The following is a 25,389-nucleotide window of genomic DNA, read 5'->3' on the forward strand; positions in this document are numbered from 1 at the left end:
TCATGTCTAAAGGGTCCGGCTCCGTAACGCTACAGTGTAATTACTTGTAGGTCCGACATGGGCTGCTGGTGAATAACAGACTTGCCCCCCGCTCACTCATTGCCTGACCGCCAGGGGGATGAGAGGAATTGCGAAGAACCGGAACGCCAGCCAGGGGAGGCGTGTCAGTGTGGCGAGAAAGATGTGAGCTCCATGGAACCGTGGTGGTGATCAACATAGCATTTCCGAGGGAAAGCCGGAGGAGCTGCACGAGCAGCACTGCCTGTTTGAACCATGTTGTTGTAATACGACCACCGCGTGCTTGAGCCTGCAATCAAAGCCAGCCAAGCCGTTAAGTCGTCATTTGTAGTGCCAGCCATTTCCTCCCGAAGCCCGAATTCGAAACGGAGTCTTGTGCGATTCTTAGTACAAAGGACAGAGTTGGGCAAGCAGACGCAACAATGCAGTTTTGGAAAGATAGAAATCCCTTGGTGAGCATTTAGGCACAATGGAACGAGGACAGAGAACTGGATATTAGAACAGGCAGGCAGAAAGGGTCGAATCACCTGAATAGTTGGCTTGTGACACCAGCCTGTGGTGTGTACTTCGTATAAGCAAAGCAGATACGGAGCAGCTGGATGGATGAGAGTCACCGTTTGGGACACGTTGGCGAGATGCGGGATGCGAGATACGAAATACGGAACCTGGGCAGATGACGGCATCTGCTCTTGGGGGCTGTGGCAGTTGGCGTCGTCCGTGATAGGTGAGGTGAGGTGAGCTCGTGAGAGTACTGTCGGCTGCAAATGCAGGTTGCAGATTGTGCGAGTACGGTAGTTGTAGGTCGCACGAGGTACGGCCTGAGGCATTCGTTATCGATATCGCGTTTCAGCGTTTCCGAAACGTGAGGTTGGGAGGAAGGAGCCAGCTATGTACATACCCCAGGCATCACGACGCCCGTCTAAGGATTCGGCACTTCGAATCATCACGTATCATATTTCACCACACATCTCCGTACATACAATCCAGACGACAGATTCCGACGGCGACAGGGCGCGACACAGCACTCACAAGCCGACGCACAGGCGCCTGTTTTTGCATGTCTTCGAAAGCCGCACCCTTTTCCTTTTGCGTCGCCTCAGCATCCATTTGCCGTTCCCAGCTGAGCGGTTCAACCACACCCCCTCACCTCAACTCAACACCACAAAAACATCCAACACGATACGAGACTGGGTCGTGCTAAGGCAGATTTAGGTACACGCTCCGCAGCCGCCTCTGTAGCGCCGCTCCAAGTACCGCCCCGACCGGCCGAGCGCAATCGGAAGCCGCCGGCAACCTCCTCTTGCTCCATGAACTACCTCGTATGTACCTTTCTAGCCTGGACAGAGCGTCGGGACTGGGCTAATTTGTGCAAAGGGGTATGCTAGTCGCAGCAAACTAGCGTTACAGAGTGTCAGTTCAAGTACGAGTATTGCATCGGTACGAGCAATTGGGCGTGGTGTTGAGATCGATCATGGCTCCGCCCTGCTTTCGGGTCTCCTGGCTACTGTCTTGATTAGTCCTTACGACACACCTTGCCGGTTACAAAGTACAAGCCTCCGAAAGCCTCGTTCTCCGACCGATCAGAGTAATATTCAACCGTCTCCCATGGTCTCTTCTCTGGCGGCCAAGGCAAATCGAATCAATGAGCTGTCAACCTGTCCTGGTAGCAGGGTTATTATCCTAACCGACATCACTCAAGCGAGCGGGAGAAGAGACGGATATACACCCGCCCATCGCTTGGAAAAAAGTATAGCCCAGCAGCTCGAGCAGCTGAGATACAGACAAAAGTAACGAGTAACATTGCTACCGGAGCTCCTCTCCGACGGGATTGAGGTATCCGTCTGCACGGGTTCCGGGGAGCAAGTCAAATTCCGCTCCCGCATCTCCGAGCGAGCACTTCGCCGACTATCCACAATTTGCGGCTCATGTCTTGCTTTGGTCGCCGTGTAAGTGTTAGTGTCGATAGCAACACGATCCCGCAGTCGGGTGCTAGAGGACCTCGAGACGAAGCCGACGGCCAAATACCTTAAGTGATTGGAACTTGGGATAACTGGAGAAAAATGCCACGAGGATTCGCGCGCGGCCCGCCGAGCGAGCACCGTCAGCACCGGGGCAAATCCGCTTCTTCTTCATCATTGGCGTGCTTTGCTTAACTCGGCCTTCATGGTTGGAGAGGGGGGTGTGCCACGGAGTACCTGGCATTGCGCGGTCGACTGAGCGCGAGTACTTGTGGAGCTCAGGTTTAGGGCTGCATGGGTAGGAGAGACTGGGAGGGGGGATGAGTCAATGAAAACAAAGATCTTCAGCTAACACGACCAGAGCACGAGCGAGATGGACAAACGAGCGCCCGCTGAGAAGACACCATGCGGGCTGTCAGACGCTTTTCCCCTCGCCATGCCCCTTGCTAGCTGTCTGTTTTGCAGCTGGAATTACCATTTCGAGAGATTTCGAGAGAATCAATGACGATGGCGATGCGTGATTCGGCGCTTCGTATTTCGTTTCTTGAACTGGCGGAGGAGTCACCCGGCCATCGACGATGCGATGGGCCATTCACCGCTGACTAAGGTTACCGACGAGTGGAAGCAGTGTGTAAATCTGGTGATATCCCCGATGAATCAGGTGCAATGCGATGCCTTCAAGGCGACATGGGCGGGGGCTGTTATTTCAGGGCTGAAGTTGAGGGGGGTGTTCGTCCCAAACTCCTGGGCTTTAACAGGTACGTGAGCGGTATGGACCGACTGATCACTGCGCTCAGGTACAGGATTTGGAAATCCTCTTGCTTCTTTTTAACTCTATACTGATCGGTTGGATTATCATGATTCTCCGCCTCTCTTTCGTTCCCTTTCGCCCTCTCAGCTCTCTCCATCCGTCGAAGGAGGTGGGGGAAGACCTTTCTGCCTCCAATGGGAAATTCCATGGCTGCACTTGCAGATGGCTGACACCGACATGCAACCGTCCGGAGAAGTGATGGTTTGTCGACGGCTTCCAGGTTCCGAGCCAATGGTTCAGCCGCAGAATGCAGGCCTCGAATTGACTGTCTCAGGTGGTGGCCCTCTTGCTATCGGATCACGCTCCGTCTCGAGGCATGGAGCTAGTACGAATCCGCAGCGTAAATCCGTGGAGAGAATCAAGGCACACGCCCTTTGGTTCCCGAGCACCACTGCCGGGTTTTGTCTCTGGAGCTGAGAGCTGAGCAGCTCGCGAAATCAAGCGGTTCATACATGTACGCGAAAACAGGCTGCCGTGAGTCTAGCCCAGCCATGCCCGGAAGGACGGTATGAAATGACATGTCTTGGACTTAGCTCGCACCCCTCGTCCCAGCGTTCCATGGCGCTACCAGCCTGACGGTACGCCAGCAGGCTCATCTAAACCTAAAGCTGTCCCAGCAATCTCGTTGGCACCACGTGCGAGACAAGGCCCAGGCAAGCACCGTCTCCGCGCTCCGCGACAACTCAGACGCCATCGCCAGCAGCTGCGTGCCTCGAGTCAACGCCTCCTCGTGACTGGCGCGGACTTGATTCATGGACAATGACGAACTTCTAGAAGTTCCGCCAGTTCCGGATGCGCGGGCAAGCCTTTGCGCCGGCCTGGTCTCTAGTCGTTCGGCTCGGAGCAAGTTGCCAGGAGGCGCAGTTGAATGATGCCGTTTTGCGCACCCTTTAGAGGAGCTACGGTACTCGCACTACGAGGGATTCGTGGGAAGCGGGAAGCTGCAAGAAGTTGCGTATTAGTCGTTCTTTGTAAGTTGTACGGAACACGCAAGGCACAAGGAGCATCGGGTCTGAGAGTGTGTGTCAGATGAGATGAGAAACTGATTCATCGATTGATGACAAGGAACAGGCGGCAAGGGAGCACTCGGCAGATGCAACCCAGACGCGGCCCTGAGGGCTGGACTCACCCTCGTCATGAAGTCGCCAAAACAGAGCTGCGAGCAGCGATTAATAATAGCCGCCTGAGAGCGAGACGGCTCGCATGTCCTAACCCTCATCGACAGCAGCAAAACGGAGCAGAACGAAAGCCCGCCGCCGAGTGGAAAGCCTTGACACCGAGCACCCGTGATACCAGCAATCGCAGCGGTAGTATTACACGTTGCATGTTGCGTACGAGTACTTTGCGCATGTTGCGTACATACAGTTAGTAAGTAGGTCGTCTTCGTTTGCTTCGTACCTGGGTGTGGCCGTCCATGCAGTTGTTCCCAACACCACCTGGACTCGTCAAGATCCGAGACCTTGTCCGCCTGTTGATTCGCTCGATGTGGCCTGATTCTTGCTGTATCCCTTCTCGCTATTCTTCAATTCCCGCCAATTAACCCAGATTATCCCGCCGCCACTAGGCTGTGATTCGCCCCCTTGTGCGTGCGTACGGCTGAAGTGACGCTTGCTTTAGTCCCGCATCGATAGCCTGCTCCTGGTGTTGCGTTTACATCCAACGTCCATCCATCCATCCATCCCGTTTTCATTAGCCCAGACCTCTTGAGCAATCCCGAGACCTCCTCTGGCGCCAACGCATGCACTCTGTCGATCTAGGGCGTAGCGCCCATCCGTGTCGCACATCAAAACTGGAGTCGTCTCGAGAGCAAACCCCCCTCCCTTCACCTCCCTTGCCTCGTGCCTGTTTTTGCTTTTTTACTGTTGTCTCTTTCCTGCGTCTCTAGCTGGGAGTGCTGGGAGCCGGGCGTTGTCCTCTGATAGAGTGCTGAGTCAACCTGCTAATGTTGCCTGATTCACATTGCAGTAACTGCCAAAGCAGAGCAAGCCTCCTTGCATCTCATCGACGGCTCTAGAACTCCAGGTGCTCACCTGGATACCCGGACTACTTATCCCGCACACGCAGCCCGCCAGGCCATCCGAGCCGGGACATAATCCCACGCTGGCGCCTTTTTTTCCCTTTTTCCTCTTGGCTTTCATCAATCGGGGACTTGGGGTGCCCGTCTGATAATGCATGTGTAATCTATCAATGCAGTTTGAAGCCACCAGCAGCAGCAGAGCGGGTATATGTCCGCAGAGGTGCATCACACCAACAAGCACTCAATGCTACCCATGGCTACAGGTGAACCATCAGCTTTGAGGCCTCAGACGACCAACAGCAAGTCGGTGATAGCACCATCATTTAGCCGGTCTGAACATACGCATAGCAGCACGTCGATTTAGTTCCCTACTTGAGCGGGCCTAGCCCATTCGTCAGCTCAGCACCGGACCATCTTGACAGCCACGCACGGTAGTAGTGATTCTGCAACTGCTAACTCCGAATCCTCAATTTGCAAACAAGTAGTACTATGTAAGCTGATAGGCGTCGGGAACAACAGAAGTCGAGAACCGGTCGAAAAAAGAGACAAGAGTCGCCTTCAAACAATGTACAGGCAGTACGCATCCTGCTGCCTGTGACAAATATGCCCTGTACAGGGAACTATTGTCTCGATTCGAACACGGCGGCTCTTATTCCGCGGCTGTTTTTTGCGCTCTCTGCGTCGTCTCTCCCCTTCCAAGGCTCGCTTGCGTTTTATCCTTCAGCCCAGCGTCTCTACCTGGATCCAAGGCAAACTCGATGCCGCTAGCTGTGCTTCGTACGAGAAGCCCAGCGGTTCCGTGTGGGAAAAGAACGGGGTAATGCTCCGTAGCCCATGGCTAGTCCGAAGCCGCGGGCATGCAGCTGGGAACGCCAGCTGATGGAGGTGGTGGCCAGGCATCCTTAGTAAGGCATTGGGTAAGATAGTGCTAAAACCATCGTGGTGTTGTTTGGCTGCGAATCCCCCCCCTGGACACACGAGCCGAAGCACACAACTGCCTCGTTCTAACCTTCTAAGCAGGGTTCGGACTACGGAGTATTATAGACGAATACTATGTGCTTCAAGTCTCGCTCTTCAATTACTTCACGATCCTTTTCCGCCACTTTCTGTCTACGTCCCTGTCTTCTCACCCCAGCTCAAAACGCCTCGAGGCATGGAGCACAAGCAGGCGAGATGCCTTCTTCTTTGCACACCCCCCCTACCCTCTCATTTTCGCCCTCCAACAAGCCAGAAACCTCAAATACTAACCCCCGTCCGGATATGCAGATCAGCGGTTTACGAACAATCGGGGAGCCTGAATCTCTGGACCCGCCTGCAAGAGCAAGGGGCGTTTAAGAGACATCCTGGACGCTCCAGGTCCAAGCAATCACACCCATGCAAAATGTCCCTATGCCGACTGCTGCTGCAGCTGTACTCCATACGTGTACATACACTTGTACATACACTATTGCCGTTGCTGCTGTCTCTCGTCTCTTCCCAGCCGCGCCCGCGCGGATATTTCCTCGTTTGGAAAGGCGGGCTGCTTCGCCTCTCCTCTCCCTTCTCGCAGAAACCTTGGGGGAAGCAAGTTTGTGCGAACATTGCATGTTCAGGTAATTGGCCACTTTGACTCTCGCAAATCCTACGTCCCCTATCGCCAACGCCAATGGCCGCCCCCCGCTGCGCGCGCCCTCTTTCTTTTGTCAATCTTATTGCTGCTATCTCTCGTGTGCTCAACCGTCCTGCTTGGCATCGTCGTATGGATGCATCCTGATGGCTCTATCACAAAATTAACTGGCCACCCTCCCTATATTCCTTCATACTACCCAAGGGGAAACGCCCACCCAAGGATAAGCCTTACGAATCACGCAATTCAGCAGAACAAGGGAAGAGGACTCGGCTTCAGAGAGAACAAGAGATTAAGCTTTTTAACTTTGCCTTTTAGAAAGGCTCAAGACAGCAGAATTGCAACCACCACCACCAGCCAAATCAGGCCAAAACGCAAACATATTAAACTGAAAATTGAGGTGTGGCTATTCCCGATCCTTGCCACCGCCCAACGAGTATGTACTATCGCCTTACTTCTATCTTCTGTTGCCTGGTTCTTTGGCGGCTGTCGGCCTTCGGCTCTCCCTTGTGGTGTTGATTTACTTTCCTAAAACGAACCTTGCAAACGCCCAATATCAATATCGATGCGTGCCCCCTCGATCTAGCTATGTCTCCCTCATGCTCCGTGCTTACGATGCAGCGTATGTCCCCATCGTAGCATTGCGCTGCCGCGGCATTAGCATCCGCCTCGCCTGTCCTGTCCGCTGCTGGATGCTATGTATGTTCCAAACCCTTCGATTTGCTGGCGCTCGCGGCCCCCTGGTTTGTGACCTGTTCCTCAGCTGCATTGCCGAATGTCTCGGCAGACAAAGCTCTACTACTACCACTACATGCTACCACATAGACATACCTGGAAAATCGTAGTTCTGTACTACACTCACTCCCGAATCTGTCAAGCAAGACAAAAAGCAAAGAGCTCCCAGATACGAGTAGTATCTAATTCATGCCAGGAACTTTCATTACGAAGCGGTGCTATTCCCGACACGTAGATATCTTTACACGTACGGAGTATCTTAACCCAGCTTACCTTATTAGTTTTATAGACAAGGAGGTAAGAAGTATAAAGTTGGAGTTGCACTTCCACAAAAGGCAGCCTTTCAACCAAACCCATAGCTGTATCCAGGTTCCCAGGCAAAAAACAGCCGTTTTACCGTCCTCGGCACACCCGCGTTTCAAAGTGCCGCTCCCTCGCACGAGCCACACACCGGAGGGATTTCCCGCTGGGATCCTCTTCTTAGCCATCCATACGTTTTTTTTGCTTTTTTACTTCTTTCTCCGTCCTGCGTTAGTACAACACACACATATACATATGTAACACTCGTAGTAGTACTCCGTAAAGAAGAAAGGCGAAGGAGGAGGATCGACATGGGGAAACCGAAAAGCACCAACCAGCCCAACCCGTTCCTTTTTTTTTCTTTTTTGGGGCTTTCATCAAGGGGGAAGAGAGGGGCGTGAGACAGACATGGCGGACGGGCGATTTTTTCGCGTAGAAGCCGATGCCTGTACTACATACATACCTTTCCAACCTATGTATGTATGTGTTTTCGTACAGAGCTACATATGATCCTATCCAGCGGGTTTCCATTCATTAGCGAAGAAATTCTCAGTTGTTGAAAATTCATGAAACAACTTGACAAAACAGTTTGATGGGGATGACTTCTTTCAATACGGAAATAAAGGGTCGGATATACATAAAACACTGTACTGGGGGAGTAAGTGAAGAGAAAGAGGCAGATAGATCTCCGTACTAGGTAGGTGTGGGGATCGATCGCCCTGGGGGATGACAAAACCGTTACGAGAAATGTTTTAACCAAGGGCAACAAAGGAAAATGAGAACGGAAGAGGAAAAAAACCGCCCGTTTCGTTTGTCTACCCGCGGAGAAAAGGTGAGACAAATCGGGGTTTGGTTGGTTGCACAGAAAAAGGAGGCAAAAAAAGGCCAAAGCAGCAAAATCGACTTCAACCTCAGCTCCCATTAAAGACACAAGTAGTAAATGGGAACTCATCCACAGGACACAATCACGGATCAGTAATACCAAAGGAGCACGAAATCAAGCGAAGATAGTATAAAGCAAGCAAATGATTGTAAAATGTTTGCATCTCGCGCGAGATTCGATTGCATCTATATACACCCATGACTAAAAAGTAGCTATTCCTTTTTTCCCTCTCAATAGCTGACCACCCATGATTTCCTTGTTGCTCCTTTGGTGAAAAGCAAGTCCAAAAGCAAACGCCATACTGATGCACTGCTCTGCAATTTGGTTTTCCCAGAGCTCCCTCCCAGTAAGAATGTCCCATAGACATGATACAAAAACTGTTGTAGACCGACAAAACCCAACTTCATGAACACGTCCCGAGACTTGTCGAAAGACAAGACAAAAAAAAAAGGAGCAGGACACTTTCCTCCCCGGCGCCATGCAGACCCAGCAGACAAGACAAGATAAAGAAGATGTAAGAAAAGACAAGAATGAAATGAACAAGCCCTCCTGAGGCTCGGAATTTTCGCCCGTGCGACCTGTTGGCATCTTCGTGCCTTCTAAATTTCCCAGCTCTTTTATGGTGTGCGGATGCCCTTCATCCGACTTTTTTCCTTGACAAATTGTGCGCGAAGAAGAAAAGAAAAAGAAAAGATATAGCCCAAGGCGTTGAGCGTTTAGGCAAGGAGAATAGGTCCCTTGCCGACGTCAAAGCCATGGCAGCCTCGCTCGTGCCGCTTCATATTGCTCCGGACGCTAAAGGCCTTGCCACAGCCGGAGTGAGGGCACTTGAAGGGCTTCTCGCCAGTGTGCGAGTGGCTGTGGATGCGCAGGCTGCTGGGCCGGCTAAAGGCCTTGTTACAAGTTTGGCAAATGTATCGGTCCTGGGTGGGCGGGAAGGGAATCCCGTTGGAAGGGTTGAGGTAGTGGTGATGCTGCCAGACGTAGCCACCCGAGGATGTTACGCTGAGAGGGCTAGGAGGCGGCGGCGGGAATGATTGGGGCAGCGGACGCTGATAGTGAAGACCAGGCACCTGAGGAGGAGGAGGAGGCGGAGGTAGACTCTGCACGGGATAGTAGTTGCTGGCAGGAGACTGGGCAGATGATGCCATGGCAGGCTGCTGCTGGGCAGCCGAGGTTGAGATGGTAGGCCGAGAGGGCGCCATTCGATGACGATGCGCATCATGGGCCTCTACAGGGGGAGTGGTCTCGTAGTAGCGGCTAGGTGCAGCGTGCGAGATGCTGCTGGGCTGGCTGGACGGAGAGCGACGGATGTCAAACGACGCCTCTGTGGACATGGGCGGTGTGGGTGGCAGCGCCCTGTGTCGAGAAGACGGGCGGCTCTCAGCCTTGGGATAGGGTCGAGGAGAGCTGTGCTGAGACTTGAAGGCCGCTTCGCTCGCCAGCGAGCCTGCGTCGGCAAGGCCCAGCAGGTTGGAGATGGAGGGCAGGGAGCACTTTGGCTCGTCCATGGGCGGCGACGGAGGCGGCCGGTAATATCCCGAATACTGTGTCCCATACGGGGGAGATGTGAAGGAAGAGACCAACGCCATTGTGAAGGTTGGTTGGTTGGTTGTTGAGGCGGGAGGGAAGAGTCAGAAAGGGTATGTGAGGCAGCCTCGAGAGAGAGTCGGGCGCAGACGTCGAGTTTGTCGTAAATAATGGTCCGTTTATTAGAGATCAGAGTCGAGAGTCATCGACTACTTCGACAGTGGGGTTGTTGGCGTTGATTAGCAAGCAAAGATGCACCAAATTCGTCCGTCGTCGAATCTTTCGATCCAAAGAAGAACCAGAAGGAGGGGGACTGGAGATGGTATATAAGTAGTATGTAGCTTGAGCCGCTCTGAGAACAAGACCAGCGGTTTGGGGTGTGGAGCGGCATATCAGATCTGTCTTCCGTAGACATTAAGTATCCCACACGCCAGGCTAGGAAGTGACCCCCCGGCCTTTGGACATCGCAGATATTAGGAGTGGGACACGCCCCCCCTGGTCAGGTCAGAAGAAGCCAAAGCCATCATTCCCAAGAAAAGTCTGGGAAGCTCGGCCCATCTAACCATACCAGGGGGGCAAGAGGGCTTGAACAACTGGGGTGGAAACGGGCGTCCAGGCCACTAAGACGTAGGGGGTGGATGGAGATGACATCGACTTGCAGGGCACCTCTAGGCTTTCGGAATTGGGGCCTCGCAGCACTTGTGCCTTCTCCAAGGGAGGAAACGGACCAGGTCCAAGAAAAAAGTGGGAGTGCCGTTAGCCTCACCGGCAGGGGGTGGTGGCACGACACGAGGCGTGTCCCAAGGTGGGGGCCTATTTTGGGTCGCTCTCCTTGACCGGGACCGCGGATAGAGATCGTAGGCGTGGGTGGTATTGCATAGTGGTGGCTGAACGGAGCTCCAGGGATTGTCATCAGGGATCATTGTGTGGTCAAAGCCGTTGGCAGAGGTGGGCCGCAACGGAGAGCACTTGTGCTGTACAAGTAAACGTGAGCGACGAGCGCCGAGCGTCCCTGGTCCTAGACGCCAAATTTCTTCCTTCTTTCACAGCTTCTGGATTGGCATCCGCAACAGACGCGTGCTTGTGCTTATCCGTACCCCAAGTCCGGAGTACGAAGTAATACGCAGCCGCCGGAGGTGTGGCTTTCAGTCATGTTGTTGACTGCCCAGGCGCTGGCTTTGTTGCTGGCTTTGTCTGCGGGCTTGCAGATGGGGAAACAAAGGAGTTTTGTGTCGATGCGAGTCGGTCTTTGCCCAGACGCATCGACGACGGCGGCCGCATCCCCAGCTAAGGACTGCCTCGCATAGCAGCACATTGTTAGCTCGTTAGCATGCAGTCTGCTTGCCTTGAAGCAGCAGGAGTACGAGTAGTGGTAACACGTCGTAGCGTTTCTATTCGCCCGTCGCCCGTAAACCAAAGCAAAGGGGAATCGTTGAGGCGCCCCGAGAAGCCGCCCCGCGTCGGAAATCCCCCCTTCTTTGGAGCTCCCTGGCACAACTTGAGACGATCTACGACTCGCGGACCGTGGATCACGGCGCTCCGTCTGCTCCAACGTGCCAAGCTGATGAGTAATGCCCGCGGATGCGTTAAAGGTGACACGCGAGTTCGACGCAGGACCTGAGCTGGCGACGGCGCTCCGTCGTTTTCTAATGCGATCAAAGTCGTCATCGGGGCGTCACAGCGACCAGCAATCTCGATCCGTTTGATGGACGGACGTAAAAAAAGACGGTCTGCGGACCTGGACAAGGCTGTGACTCTAATGTCGTACTCTGGAATTAACTTGTCCAGTCAGACAAATTCATACCTGTTCGAGTCTCTAGACTCAACGCCTCACGCCTTTTCTCTGTCTCCAGATCATGTCTTCCACGACACCCGATCCAGTCTCGAGTTGCGACGGGATCCTCCGCCCCTTCGGTGAACACCTCAACTCGTGCGGTGGCGGTCTGCGATGGACTTCGGCAAACTTTCGTCGTGGAACTCGTGCTGGCGCCGGCGTTATCTCGAGCTGCAGCCAGGGCTAGCTCCGTTCTAGGCCTTCCATCTCCAAGCGCTAGCAAACAGTTAATCAATGCCGCAAGTCGCGGTTTTGCAGCGCGGGCGGGCATCACCTCGTGGCGTGGCGTCCAGTCTGGAGTGCGCCTCGCTGCCATGGGGGACGCAGTACAGGCTAATTAATGATCGTCGTGCTAGCAGAGGCCCAGGGAGCAGCCAGTAGATTGTCATCGGGTTGCGTGATTCTTTCAGTTAGACCTAGTCGATGCAGGCGCCACTGGTTGAGACCCTGGCTCTGCCAGCATGAGCACAAAGGTGTGTCATGATCTGCCAGTATCAAGGAGGGCTCACGGGGGCAGGGGGTTAGCTTGTCTCTTCATTGTTCTCAACGGAGTGTGGCCCGCGTTTGGGACCTCTTGTCACCGTTTTGAGCGTGTCCGCCTGCTTCATCCAGGCCGTAGCAGGTACAATACGGTACCAGAGAGCTTCAAGTTGTGTCCTCCTCAAAGGGCTGATGCTACGTGCGTCGTCATAACTAGGTTAATCTTCCTTGCTCGTACTTGTAAGGTCGGGGGGTGCTGTTGAACCCCCAAAGAGACTGCAAAACGGCAAAACGCCCCGGCGCTCGGCTGAACCGTCCTTCTCTCTGCTCGTGCGAGCTGAACATGGACTCACCAATACCGACTCCGTATGCGCAGCTAGCATACGAAGTGCGAGCGTTGCATGTTGGTGTATAGCTGCATTCTCAACTGCTGTTGTGCGGAGGAGCACCACCTTGTCAAACTGCCGTTGTTCGATCGCCAGCTAGCCATCTCCAACCAGCGCGGGCCTCGAGTTCTCCTGCACGCTCGCGGCTCTCTTGATGGGGTCCATGGCTATCCCCCTCCCAAAACAGAGAAACCATGCAGTTTCCTCGTCAGCAGGGCCTTCGAAAATTTTGTCGATCTTATTTCCCAGATGTTGCACCCTTGACAGGGGGTGAGGTCTCACGGTCATTGAATTACCTAGTATTACGGGTAATTGCAATCCGTTAGGGCAGGTGTCTGGGTCCGCGTGGAGCATATCCATATTTGAGCCGCTGAAATGAGCTGTCAAGATGTTCTGGAAGGTCAGTGTCCTGCCCCCCGGGCGACGGAGATGTTGAACTTGATGTTGTCGTAGGGAGGAAAAAATAATACTCCGGAACAGTCTCCCGGACACTTCCCTCCCTACCGGCGCCTTGGTCCGGGTTGGAGGGAATAAGAGAAACCGCAAATGACGAGCCTATTCAAGCCTCTTTGTCAGCCCGTATAGCGTCCTTCATCGCAATACCAAGGCACGGGCCAAGTACCAACGAACATGTACGAACCAACTTGAATTCGCTGTGATCATCACGGGTAAATGCAATCATGCGTCATGGACGATGGGAGGCTCGCAGCCCATGCTGAACCAGCTTGCATCCCTTGGGACAGTCATTTACTCTGCAAATTAGCAGTCTTCGCCCATTCGTTGACGTCGAAACGCTTGTGGTATTTGGCCGAGGAGGTTCAACGCTTCTTTGTAGCCGCCGTCGTACCTGAGGCACTCCGTGTGCTCCTTGCTCCGCACCAACTCCGCAATTTTGGCACACGGAGTTGAATGAACATCGCTCTGCCGGCCAAGTTGTGAAACAGAATGCCGATGAAAGCGGCCGGCTCCTGCTCTCCATGACGACGCCTCTTTCTTGAGAAGAGTGCTACCATACTGTATGTGATGCCCGTATCGAGACGACACTGTAACCATTGTACAGGCTGGGGAGGCCGGGGCCTTGGACGTGGCGAGATATGGCTGACTTCCCCTGTGGATTTGCCTCGGCCCGCAGAGGCACCCGCAGAGCTCACAAGTCTTGGGCACGAGGACTGATCGCCATCATCAAAGTTTAGCCTTGAGGCATCACTCCACTCGATCTGCCAATGGCTATCAGTATATGTACCATGAAAAGTTGGCGAGGCTGCACGGAGGGATCGTCCTCGATGATACAGCAGGAGGCCAAAGGTACGACGTTCGCGAAGCAACGGCGTACAAAACTTGCAAGAGGCAGGAGAGGCAGGATACAATATGAGCCGGTTCCAGAAGATCTGCCTCCATGACGAATGAATAAGGTCCCTGGTGAGCTAGTGCCGGGATAGACTTCCAGAATAGTTTAGGGGGCGCTGGCTGGGTGCGTTGATCAGCAACGTGCAGGAAGATCCTCCCGCCCGCCAGAATGAAACCCATGGACGCTATCGCTGTTGCACGGCTTTCGAGGACGGTTAACGCCCAAGCTCCATATGAGCCAACCACCAAGCACTCACGGCACGGGGCAGCACCAAGTCGAAGCCGACGTAGCATTCGAGCTTCATCACCAACAGCTTGGACCATCACCGGCAAGGAAACAAAGTCGGGCCCCTGCTCCGCGGCTCACTTGTCCAATTCAGTCATAACAGTCCGACCTTGTCCGAACCTATCGAAGCGGTGGATCGCTCCGCCCAGCCGACGGGAAAGCGCCGATGCTAGCTCCAGGACCCAATGGACGCACAGTCCAACTCGGACTCGTGTGAAGAAATCCAGACTTGCAGGAGTCATTTGGCCCATGGACGGTGTTGGGCTGTGGCAAGAAGGCGAGCAACGACGGACGCGCCCCGACGATGGGACCAGGTCGCAGTATGCACTCCGTACTCCGTACAGACGGTGAAGTCGCATCAGTTATGTCAGCTAATTACTAGGAGTTATTTTTAGCCCGGGCTTCAAGGACGGCGATAGCAAGGGAGCACGGAAGAGCAGACCACGTAGTACGCTGTAGCCACCAAGATTGCTACAGCTTCATATGCCCGAATGCGTCCTGACAGCCGTCAAGCTGCCATCGCGCAGTCGATCAGCCTGAGCGGTCTGCGCATCAAACAGGTTGACAGGCAAGGTGCAATCGGTCATGCGTCGCCACCTCACGGCTTCGGCGACTCCTCGTATGGCCAAGGTCTGCAGGAATCGAGCTTGGTCTGGCTTCGGTCTCTTCAGTGATAGTTGGGTCGATCTGCAGCCGATCGCTCTCTGTGAGATGAGCAGAGGCAGGATTTCCGTCTAGCGGCCCTCCAATGCACAGCTATCTGGTGATGTCACCGCAGCGGGAGCGGATCGACCGCGCATTTGACGTTGGTCGTGATGCATCTGGAGGTGGAGGTGCAAAAGGCACGGATGGTTTGGCCTGCCCGAAGCGCAGACGCAGCGGTTGAGGTTCACTGAAACAACACATGCAGGTGCCGGTACTTGAGAACTACCTGAGGAAGCAGCAGATCAGTGCCGAGCGCGGTTGCCAAATGGTACTGGTACTTTACGCAATGTATTGGGTCCTCTACGGGAGGCGAAATCACGGGTAACTACAACCTACTCGTGCCTTCCGTTGACAGATGAAGCACAAAAGAACGAACCAGAAAATACCTTATAAAATCTCATGATGTTGCTGCTCTTTGTTGTTTTGCAGCGGAGATTGCCTACATGTAGACAACTAATAAGCAGGCAACGGGGAAATGGAATCAGATTCAGTCCTGTCAACTAAATTAGCTGTAGATCTCGGCAATAGCCTGGCAAAAAGCGATTATCAAAAACCCCGAGCCTGAAAAAACCGCCCCGATCAATCAGCACACAATGCCCTATACGCATACTGCTATGCTAGTGATTTAGCCCTCTACAACTATTATAGTACTACTCGTATTACTATTACTGATATTGTGCGTCTATTCGTTTTTGCTGTCTCAGTTCTCCTGATGGACGCCTGCCAGGCAGCCGCTCCCACTCCCAATGCATGATGTTGCGAGTGCGTGTTCAGGGTACAGATCCGTCGGCAAGTTTCGTCCGGATTGTGGCCACATAGAAACCCGAACATAATAAGCGGTCAAAAGATGGGATAAATGCATTGTTCAAGAAAATACTGTGTAAGCCCGCGATTATCAAACATGGGCCTAGGGTATCATTGGAAATCATGTCATCTCGGAGCATATTACACGATGATTGGAAGCTGGGGTAAGTTGGGGTAAAAGAAGCAGTGCAGCAGTCACTACCACAGAATGAGCAGTCTCTGGACAATTTCAAATAGGAGCCAGAGCGCCTTGAAGCTGTCAGAGCTCGGCCACACGAATAGTTTTTGAGTAAGGTATGTATTATAGTTTTTCTAGCCTCGGTTCGGGATCCTTGTTGGCCCGAATCTGACTACCACGCAAGATTCCTTCACGCAAAGGCTCTACTGCAACTCTGGCCTAAGACAGCTTCTTCTCCGGGTTAGCATCGACACACCTTTTTGAGTGATGACCATGATGTTGTGTTGTAGGTGTCCCTTTTGGGAAACACCAATATCAGTCAGCCTTATGGCAATGCCCAAAATAGACCAATGCCTGATGCTATTTTCTTCATGGGACTTCATCTCACTATCAACACTCCCCTTGTGTCAACGGGACAACCATCCTTCCGGAATACTTTCCACATACAGCCACCATCACATACACACGAGGAAACGTGTTCACGCGGATACTCCCATCGGCCGTGCACTCAAATCTCACCCACATAGGCTATCCTTTGCTGCTTAATTAGTATCGATCCAACCACTTCGTGTGTCATCACCCGGAGCTTTTGGACCGTGTACTGCAGTTGAATCCATTGAAGTTGTAGATCACCCTCAGCTTCCGAGCCCCTTGTCAATTCACGTGAGGTATGTTTGAGTATGGGGCTTAGGAGTCCCTCCAGATATTCAGGTTGGTCTTCCAGCAGTGAACAGGGAGTAAAAGCCCTGCTGGGTGTTTGCAAGCATGCCATGATATAATTGCTACTAATGGAGGATAAATGGTAAAGCGGATGTAGTCTTTTGCGGCGGTGCCCGCTCTACATGACTGCACGCATGCCGGAAGATTTCGGCGTGTTCTTCAGAATCTATTCATGACACTGTCGGGACAGTTGTGAGTACTCGTAAGCCGTGATAATGTCAAACCGGTGACAGGATCAACAATGTGCGCCATGAAGCTTCACCATGGATTTGAATACCTGCTTACAAGCTCCTTTATAATCCTGTACCATGTAGCAGAGAGAGGCAAAACCCGTGGGAAGCACAATATCCAATCTTGCTCGTGTCGTGTATGTTGGCCTTCTCGCAGTTAGACATCTGAATATGCGTGTGGGAGAGTCAGCTGTATCCTTGGCTGAGCAAGTAATCATCAGTCAGGGACTCATGTGGGATAGAACAATCTACCCATGCACAGAATACGGATAGGTTCGTACGCCGCTTACTCATGGCTAGGGCAGTCTTACATGCCTTGCAGACTACCATGTCTATGTAGCCAGAGGACGTTGATGTGCATGGATACCATTGGGAATCTTCCAACGGTGATATTACTGGGTTGTTTTGTATTCAGTCCTGAAGTATAGTAGTCAGCATACCAGCTTAGTACATGCAGGTGTGTCAAATCTCAAATACACCTGCAAATAAGGCTTGAATTGGCTCGGACGAGCGACTCGGCCACTATGGAATAGCTTCATTGGTTTCCTATTTGGGAATTCTAGCCTTTTTCTCCTGCACGAATCAAGAATGCCATATCTCAAACCTAACCGTATCTTCAATCCTTATTCCCATTGCCCACCGGCCCTACCGCAAACCCATCAGCCCATACTGTGTGTCCCATCAGCTTAGCCGGTTGTTTCGGAGCCCTCCGTTTGCGACTAAGATCCTCCCCGCCGTCTCGCCGATCTCCCAGGATACTCCCTGCTCTCACCCACGCGACAGGTGGAGCACAAATTCCCTTCCTCTCGCCGGGACTGTGGCCTCGGCCGGTGGTGGCACAGACGGCGGCGCACAGCCCTTATTCCCTTCGCTGGGTTCGCTATTCCATTCGCTCAGGCCACTCAAGAGACCGGACCATCGGGTCGGCGCCGGCGTAAGCCTTTGTGGTCCTGGTGGCTTGTCTAGCCTCACTTCTATTGTTTGTTAAATGTGGGTTAATTCCAGCTCACCGAGCGACGGGGCCGTAGTGAACGCCGATGGACTTTCTCGCGGCGACTACTCTAACCCCCAAAGGTACGTATGTACATAGCTCAAGAGTCGCGTGTGCGGTGGCATCCCGATGTCGCTACCCTTTTGCGGATTTAATGCAATTATCGCTCATCATGGACTAACGCCGTCGTTTGACGGAGGTGAGTTGCCTGGCCGCAGACGCCCCGAAGTACCTTAACGCCACAGGCGAATGAAGTAAAGTTGGACGAAATATCTTTCGATTATAGCGATACAGCACAACTACGATGCAAGGGGCAAAACGGCTAAAGAGACTTCCAGGCACTGTCAAACTTACTCCTTACCCCAAGAGAATCTACTCCCTACCCCGAGAACTCGAACTTACTCCTTACCCCATGAACTGCCAAACCTACACTACTCCTCACCCCAAGAATCCTCCGGGTAAACTCTTACGAGCTTCACTTCCGAACAGCCATGTTTTCATGGCCCAATCCATGAATGCCTCTAGTCAGCGTTCAAAGCGACCCAAGCCATCAATAGCAGAAGATAAGATGAAAATACCCCACGAAGTCCTAACGACTTGGACAACTCGCCAAGGCTCTCGTGCCTCTCAAGTGGGCAGTCCAAGAGTCTCTAGTAATCCTGTAATTCATGCAGCCTATCGAGGAGCTTGCTGCCAAGACTACTATCCCCAACTTGCAGACATGAATCTCACTCCGCTTGTGTCGAATAGGACTAACCGACAGTCGAAGTGGGCAATAGATCTACTGTAGTCGCAGCTTTCGACGACTCGCTCTCTATTCGTCTGCGATTACAAGTAACTACTGTCGGTAAGTGGGCGTGTGTTTCTCCATCTTTCAGTCGTGGTACACGACCAAAACGTAGCTTCTTGCGAAAACGTAGGTCGAAACAAGACCAAGCTTTAACCGTTCTCGCCAAAAAGGCATTTGTAAATTTTGATCATCTGTAGAATTCTGATTATCTGTAGGATGCAAGCTCCACGCTCTCGGCCGAGAAAGACTAGGGATGAAAGAGTAGGGATGAATCCCGGATCTCCTGACAACCCTACATCCGATACTTCTTAGTACTTGTACTTGCAATATTCCTTCGCGGAGCAACCTCCTAGTCTGGTTGCTCTGTGTTGACAACCATGGGGTAGGATCGATCCGGAGGACTACTGTAATAATCTGGCAATAGTGTTGGGCCGGCACAACGACTCTACGAGGGGCAGGGGTATGGCCACCCACCCTCCCATCGAGCGAACCAAGCCCAAGCTTCTCATGTGCGAGAATGTCATCGTCGCCCGCAAGGCAGCAAGGTTAAATGAGGGGTACAGTAGCACCGAGAGGCCGACAAGGCTGGTGTTAATCTTCCGACTAGTAATACTTTTGAAGGCAAGACAACGACTACAGTTGACTATGCTAAGAGTGTTCAGTCGGCTATGCGTATTCTCGGTAAGTGGGCGGGGAGTCGACTCTTGATGCCATCACCAATGAGGGAGGGCAGCACGTCCTTGATGGCTGGGGAGGCTCTTAGACTGAGAGCTCATTAGTAGAAGCATGTTCGTACTTGATTGACAGCAGGCAGTTTGAACACTTGCAAGGGAAACTTTCACACGCAACTTGAGACCAGACAAGGTGTACGCGCAGCAATACGCCTGGCGAGATTGCCTTGCTTCGAGCCTCACATGCCATCAACCAATGAGCTACTTGCTTCAAGTTACTTCAGTATTGCATTTCTATATCTACCGTACTATATTTCTTAGCGGCTTTGACGTAGCAGGGTTGCTAGGCACTTTCGCATCAAGTTGTATGAAGCCGGGAAACCAAGCCGTGAGAAAGAGACATCACATCGTGATCACTACTGTTACCGGAAGCAGACTTCGTCGCTTATGGGGCACCCTGGGCGATTCACATGCTGTCCGTATCTCGTAAATGCCGGAGAGTAGTCTCCTTCGGTGATGAGATAGACAAGGGACAGCATGGGGTGCATGTATTCTACCGTCAACTAACTTGCCAGAAAACCCTTGGAAACATCTCGCCTTGCGTGAGGCCGGCAACGCCATACTACTTTGAATGTCTTGTTGTCCCGCTTTGATGACATGGTAATTGTTCTTATACAGCCCGAAAATTATCACAACCGCTTGAACATGAGCTACAATAGGAATGCGGTAATGGAGTCTAATCAGGGCCATTTCTTTTCAACCATCACAAGCCGTAGCATCGCCAAGGAAATGACAGACTCGCGTATAAGCCGCAAGAGCCTATCCGCACCGGGTATTACTAAACGAATCCTTCAGAAGATCGCTCCTACATCTGCCTTGGCGTTGCCTAAGGAGGCTTCGTCCACCTGAGAACATGGGACGGAAAGGCAAAAGAAGGCAAAAGACCCGAGGCCGGGGGCTTGCCCAGTTCCTTCTGACATGTCTGACAAGCACCGCTTTTCGCAGCCTTGATGAAAATCACCGGACCCGTTCCCACGGTCTCGGCTGCACCCCGAGTCCAAGGACGACAAGGGGTGCCAGATAGGGCCGTTTAGCGAATCCTGACAGCTGGGTTCTTGGGACTCGCTTGTCAGCCCGAGGGCTGCGCTTGGGCGAATCGGTCTGCCGCTGCTAGGAAGCGGCTGGTTCAGTTGTAATCATCATAATCCTGGACCCGGCAGGCATCCGTTGGAAGTTCTATGCCATGGAGCTTCCTTTTTACACGGCTCGCGCCCCCTTTTCTGGCAAAGCCGTCAGCAGGCGTGCAATGGCCGATGTCAGCGGCCCATGTCCACTCATGTCAGCAGGCAGGCCTGTACCTGTACTGCGTGTTGGTGGCGGCCTCGCCCTGAGACGTGATAGTTTCCTTGAATTAAACCCGTCGCCTGTCACAAATGATACGATTCTTCTCTCTTTCCTCAACCAATGGCCGGGATCCATAATTGGGCGAACGGCATTGCGAATGCCGGGAGACTCCCCGTATTGAGGGGATGGACGGCAGTCTGGCTACATGCACCCTCTGTCTTCATGACAAAAAGACTGAGATACCAAAGGCGCATACTTACACAGTGGCATCGAAGAAACTTACTCGTGCGAGCAGAACTGTCCGTCGGCAGATAAACAACGGAGTACCCGTAGACCGACGGAAAAGCAGTATTCGTGCTGATATTACTTCAGCCACTCCCCTTGGGATAGGTAGGGAGAACATGTACATAATCTGACCGATCGACTGAAAGTATAGTCGGCATCCTTGGAGCTGCGCCGCGCTTGATATCGGATGAGTTCCAGTTGGCTGTTCCCTGTGTGGCGTGTATTTACGTTGGTTGCAGTGCATATAGTCTAGCATGTACGTACGTTATTGATCCTCTACCTATGTAGATAGCAGGTAGCAAGATTCCACCTCGTGCCGAATCTGTACTTCGTATCGCCGACCATTCTGACAGGACGGCGTCCACTCGACTTTGGTGGGCGACTAAGAACCCTAAAGCTTAATGATATTACATTTTGGAATCTGATGGCGCCCAGGGGTATGGCAGTTGTCACATGAGCCAGCGTACCTGGATCAACGCAGAGCGGTGGTCGATTTCCGTGCTGTTGGTCGGCTCTCACGAGAAACAGCGGCGTGCGTGTGTGTATGTAGCAGCGTTGGGCCACCTCAGCTGTGGAGGTGACGTGTACGGAACGGTAGTAGCTATGGTTGCCTTGCATGATGTGGTCGGGCTTCGGAGAGTGAAACAGAGAAAACTGTTAGGCGGACTTGGCCAACGGCCGTCCTGAGCTGGGATCGGGTGCTATGTGACAATGACAGCAAGATCATGCTGTACGGAGTAGCGACGGAGTAATTCAGAGGGGGGTATACTTGTTATCACATGCAAGCTCGAGTGAGCTCCCCCCTGGTGACAGCGCAGCGTTTGCAGTGGTTTCGAGATTTGGGGTAGATGTCATCCTGGCATCCATTCTCGCATTCGTTTAAGAGCGCAAGTTAATCCGTTATAGGAGACGCGAGCAGGGAATGATGTCACTATTGTTGCTGAGCACTCGAAAATTACTACCATACAGGTATTAGTCGTATGTAAGTTGGGTATGGACGATAGTGAGACGGTAGAGCTATGTATGTCTAGTAATAGTAATTCCCAGCGACCACTACTCAAGTAGACTTCCGGCGCAATTCTGGCAAGTTCATGAGACAGTACAGCGGGATATATCTTGAAGGGTGGTTGTTTATGGTATGCGAGTGAGGTATACATATGCAGTTCAAAGCCTCATGAAGTATGCCAAGTAAAGGATATAGCCATTCATTCAGGCCAAAAGCCGAGGTTGCTGGTAACGGAGGCTGTATCAAGTTTTAGGAAAAGAAAATTTTCCCAATTCGGTTCGGAAGAGAAAGCAAAAAGCATTCAAAATTGCTCAACCAACAAGTCATCAAGAGCAGGATAAAGTGACAGGCGTATATGCAGCGTAACGGTTGAGCGGACCATTCTCATAATAAACAGCAACTTCGCGGTGTGCAACTCTACTGACCATTTGATCTTTTGAGTTTCACATAAAGTATTATGCGTTTGAATTTGTTGTGCGTTGAGTCTGGAGAAGGTGAAACAAATTACAGCTATACTTCTCGTTACACCGCCAGTATTCTGGGCCACCTCCAGAAATACCCCGTAAACTACCTATTCATGTGCAAGGGCGATAAGGGACAACTGGCGCCTTCTCGTTCTCCTTCGAATTTATCAAATTCAAGAAGATGACAAAGAAGAGAGGGAGAACAGAGCAAAGAGGAACAGAGGAAGGTGATAATCTACGCCAATTTCCTTCTAAACTATTTCAATATCAGTATTGGCATTACGGCCGGTAGCATCGTTTGAAAACTAATTTTCTTACGGCAAGGTATTAGGGCAGCATTTTGTACATACTATAGTAATATTTTCCAAAGTCTTACCAGATGTAAGAGGATCTTCAATCGCTTAACTACCTGTAACCAGTTAGACAGAGGTCGAGGAATACTCGGCTGACTGCCTCGATTAAGATAGGGCTTTAGACAGGGACGCATGAGCATGAATCATGTTGATACTTTCTCGACTCTACCAGACAACAATAGTGTGCAATAACACAGCTCATATTCACAGTCAACTACCATATATCGTAAAGTCTAGTTGGATCTCGGAACATTTGACATTACTCGCTGCTTATTGCCATGTAGTATCTCTTGGATAACGAAGCCATCAATCATATATAGTAGATCGTCATCTATCGATATAAAGCTATTACAGCAGTCAGGCCCTCTGTAAAGGTGCGCCTCAGCCGCTGCGATCCGAGCCTCGGAGAATCGGGACACCGTTCCGGCGCTGTTCTCCCGCAAGCCTAGCGCACGAGTTGCGGCTTGGCTTCCCAGCCGGGGCTAGCGGCTACTTGTCATCAGCCTGAGACGATATTCTCATCGAATGGCCCTGACCTGCTGCTCGACAAACCACCAACAAGCTTCACCACAGCCATTGTCATGCGTGGTCAGTCGCTCCACCGATCCCCTTCCCGGCGAGTGCAGAAGCGTCGCCGTCACCATGGGCTCGAGTCCAGGCTCCGGCTCAGGCACAAGCTCGGGCCAGCCCGTCCAACCACCCACCAAGCCGTGCCACAACTGCCGCCGCCAGCGGCTCCGATGTGATCGCTCGTACCCACACTGCAACAAGTGTGCCGCTGCCGGCAAGGAGTGTCTCGGATACGGCAAGCTGTTTCGCTGGACGGGGGCCATCGCCAGCCGCGGGAAGCTCGCCGGCCGGACCTCGAGCGCGCCGCTGGAGGCCGGGGCGGCAGAAGAGGCTGAGGCCGAGGCCGGATCCGGATCCGAGGGCAACGACGTGAAAGACGCAGCGACCTCGCCCAGCCTACTGCCCTTCAGGAGAGCGTCGTCGGCAGTCTCAGTGGCTTCATCGTCGCCAGGGTCGCCGACATGGCCAGTATCTCCCCGAAGGCCTGCCACTGCCTTGGCCTTGAACCGTCCCTTTGTCCCGGCGTCACCCACGGGGTTTCTCTCCCATCCCGCATCTCATATCGCGAACCGGAGCATTTCTCGAACGCCAGTCGATCCCTTGTTTCAGGATCTTAACCCGTCTCATCGTTTCTATCTTGACTACTGTGCGTATTGAATGATTCTGAAATAAGCTTGAATGAGTCGCATTGCTGTTTGGCTTCAATGTCCTCGCTGGGCTAACGTCACCCCACGCCAGTCACAAACCGCGTATGCAAAGACCTCGTCTCCAACGATATGCTAGGATTCAATCCGTTTCGTAGCCTCATACCGCTTACTGGTGCTCATCCGCTGCTGCAGCACATCATTGTCGCAGCCTCGGCGGCTCATATGTCGAATCTAATCAGCATGGGTCTGCCCTTTCCAGATGACGGCGGATTCATCCCCAGGAACCGCCCCGCGGCCTCGGCCAAGGCACTCAATGATGCCTTGGTTGCCAAACACACGGCGTTGAAGCTCATGTCCGCCGCCATCCAGAATCTTCATGCCGTTAATGGTGACGTTGTGCTTGCAGCGTCGCTCTTCTTTATTAACGTGGAGTTGATTGAATCTGGGAAGCACGGCTGGAGGGCACATCTTGAAGGTGCTGCCAAGATCATGTCCTCCTTGCAGCTTACCCAGGCTTGGGATAGCTCATTGCGAGACTACCTGCTCTCTGATTGCTTCATGTGAGTTCTCCTGTCCCCCCTTGTCCTTTCTTTTCTTCCTCCACAGCCGAATCCTTCTGTTTCCTGCCCTTTCACTGACCGTCCTAGTTACTTTATTCTCGCCTCAGCATTCATGCCCGCACGGTATGCCACGTCGCTCCAATTTGAGTCTTCCCAGATCCCTTTTGTGCTCGGAAAGACGGTGGCGAATAGCTATCTGTGCTGCCCACCGGAGCTGATGGAAATCCTACACGCTGCTTCCCAACTTTCAAGCGAGTTAGCTCATGACCAGCCCAGCGAAGAGACAACCACGGCTGCGATCACACTCATCAACCGTGCCCAAGCTTACGACATCTATACATGGGCGCGCGACACATCAGGAGTACTCGATCTGCCAAAAGATGTGATGAAAAGCCGCATGCACGCGGGAGCCAGCCACCGCTTGGCTGCGTGCATATATATCTTACAGGCAATTCCGTCGGCTGGTGAGAGGCTTGGCCCAGCATTTGCCGCCTTTTTGGCGGACGACTTGATGGCGCATCTGAACATGATGCCCGTGGAAGACCCTAACTTCAAGGCAACCACATGGCCAACGTTCATCATAGGCGCCGAGACGAGGGAGCCGGAGCGACAAAAGTTTGTCATGGAAAGACTACGAATAATGACTACCGTATGTCCATGGGGCTTCATCCATACTGCCATGGAAACGCTCCAAGTTATCTGGAACCTACCAGATGAGGAGAGGGGGTCCAAGACTTGGGTACAGATGCTCAAGGACCCGGAGATGAACTTTCTGATTGTCTGATTGCTTGGCATGTCGACTACTCATCCCCGTGAAGCGAAGCGACGCATGGTCGAAAGGATATCAGGAGACTACATGAAGCCTCTTACGCAGACTTGG

At 52.6% G+C, this 25,389-nt stretch overlaps 2 protein-coding genes across 2 annotated transcripts; one reads left to right on the forward strand and one right to left on the reverse strand.

Annotated features, from left to right (window-relative positions):
• Nucleotides 1-9,044: 9,044 nt before the first annotated feature.
• On the reverse strand, nucleotides 9,045-9,920 carry BBK36DRAFT_1160892 (hypothetical protein; the record flags this gene model as incomplete). The annotated part of the gene is made up of 1 exon (XM_024894327.1): nucleotides 9,045-9,920. One exon carries the CDS (start codon nucleotides 9,918-9,920, stop codon nucleotides 9,045-9,047), a length of 876 nt encoding a protein of 291 aa, XP_024748046.1.
• Nucleotides 9,921-23,374: 13,454 nt separating this feature from the next.
• Nucleotides 23,375-25,293, forward strand: BBK36DRAFT_1123192 (hypothetical protein; the record flags this gene model as incomplete). Its single annotated transcript, XM_024891022.1, has 3 exons — nucleotides 23,375-23,948; nucleotides 24,041-24,509; nucleotides 24,597-25,293. The coding sequence occupies 3 exons, from the start codon at nucleotides 23,375-23,377 to the stop codon at nucleotides 25,291-25,293; spliced, it is 1,740 nt and encodes a 579-aa protein (XP_024748047.1).
• Nucleotides 25,294-25,389: the final 96 nt, after the last annotated feature.

This window comes from Trichoderma citrinoviride (genome assembly GCF_003025115.1).
Source record: "Trichoderma citrinoviride strain TUCIM 6016 unplaced genomic scaffold BBK36scaffold_10, whole genome shotgun sequence".
In the NCBI taxonomy this organism is placed as follows: Eukaryota; Fungi; Ascomycota; class Sordariomycetes; order Hypocreales; family Hypocreaceae; genus Trichoderma; species Trichoderma citrinoviride.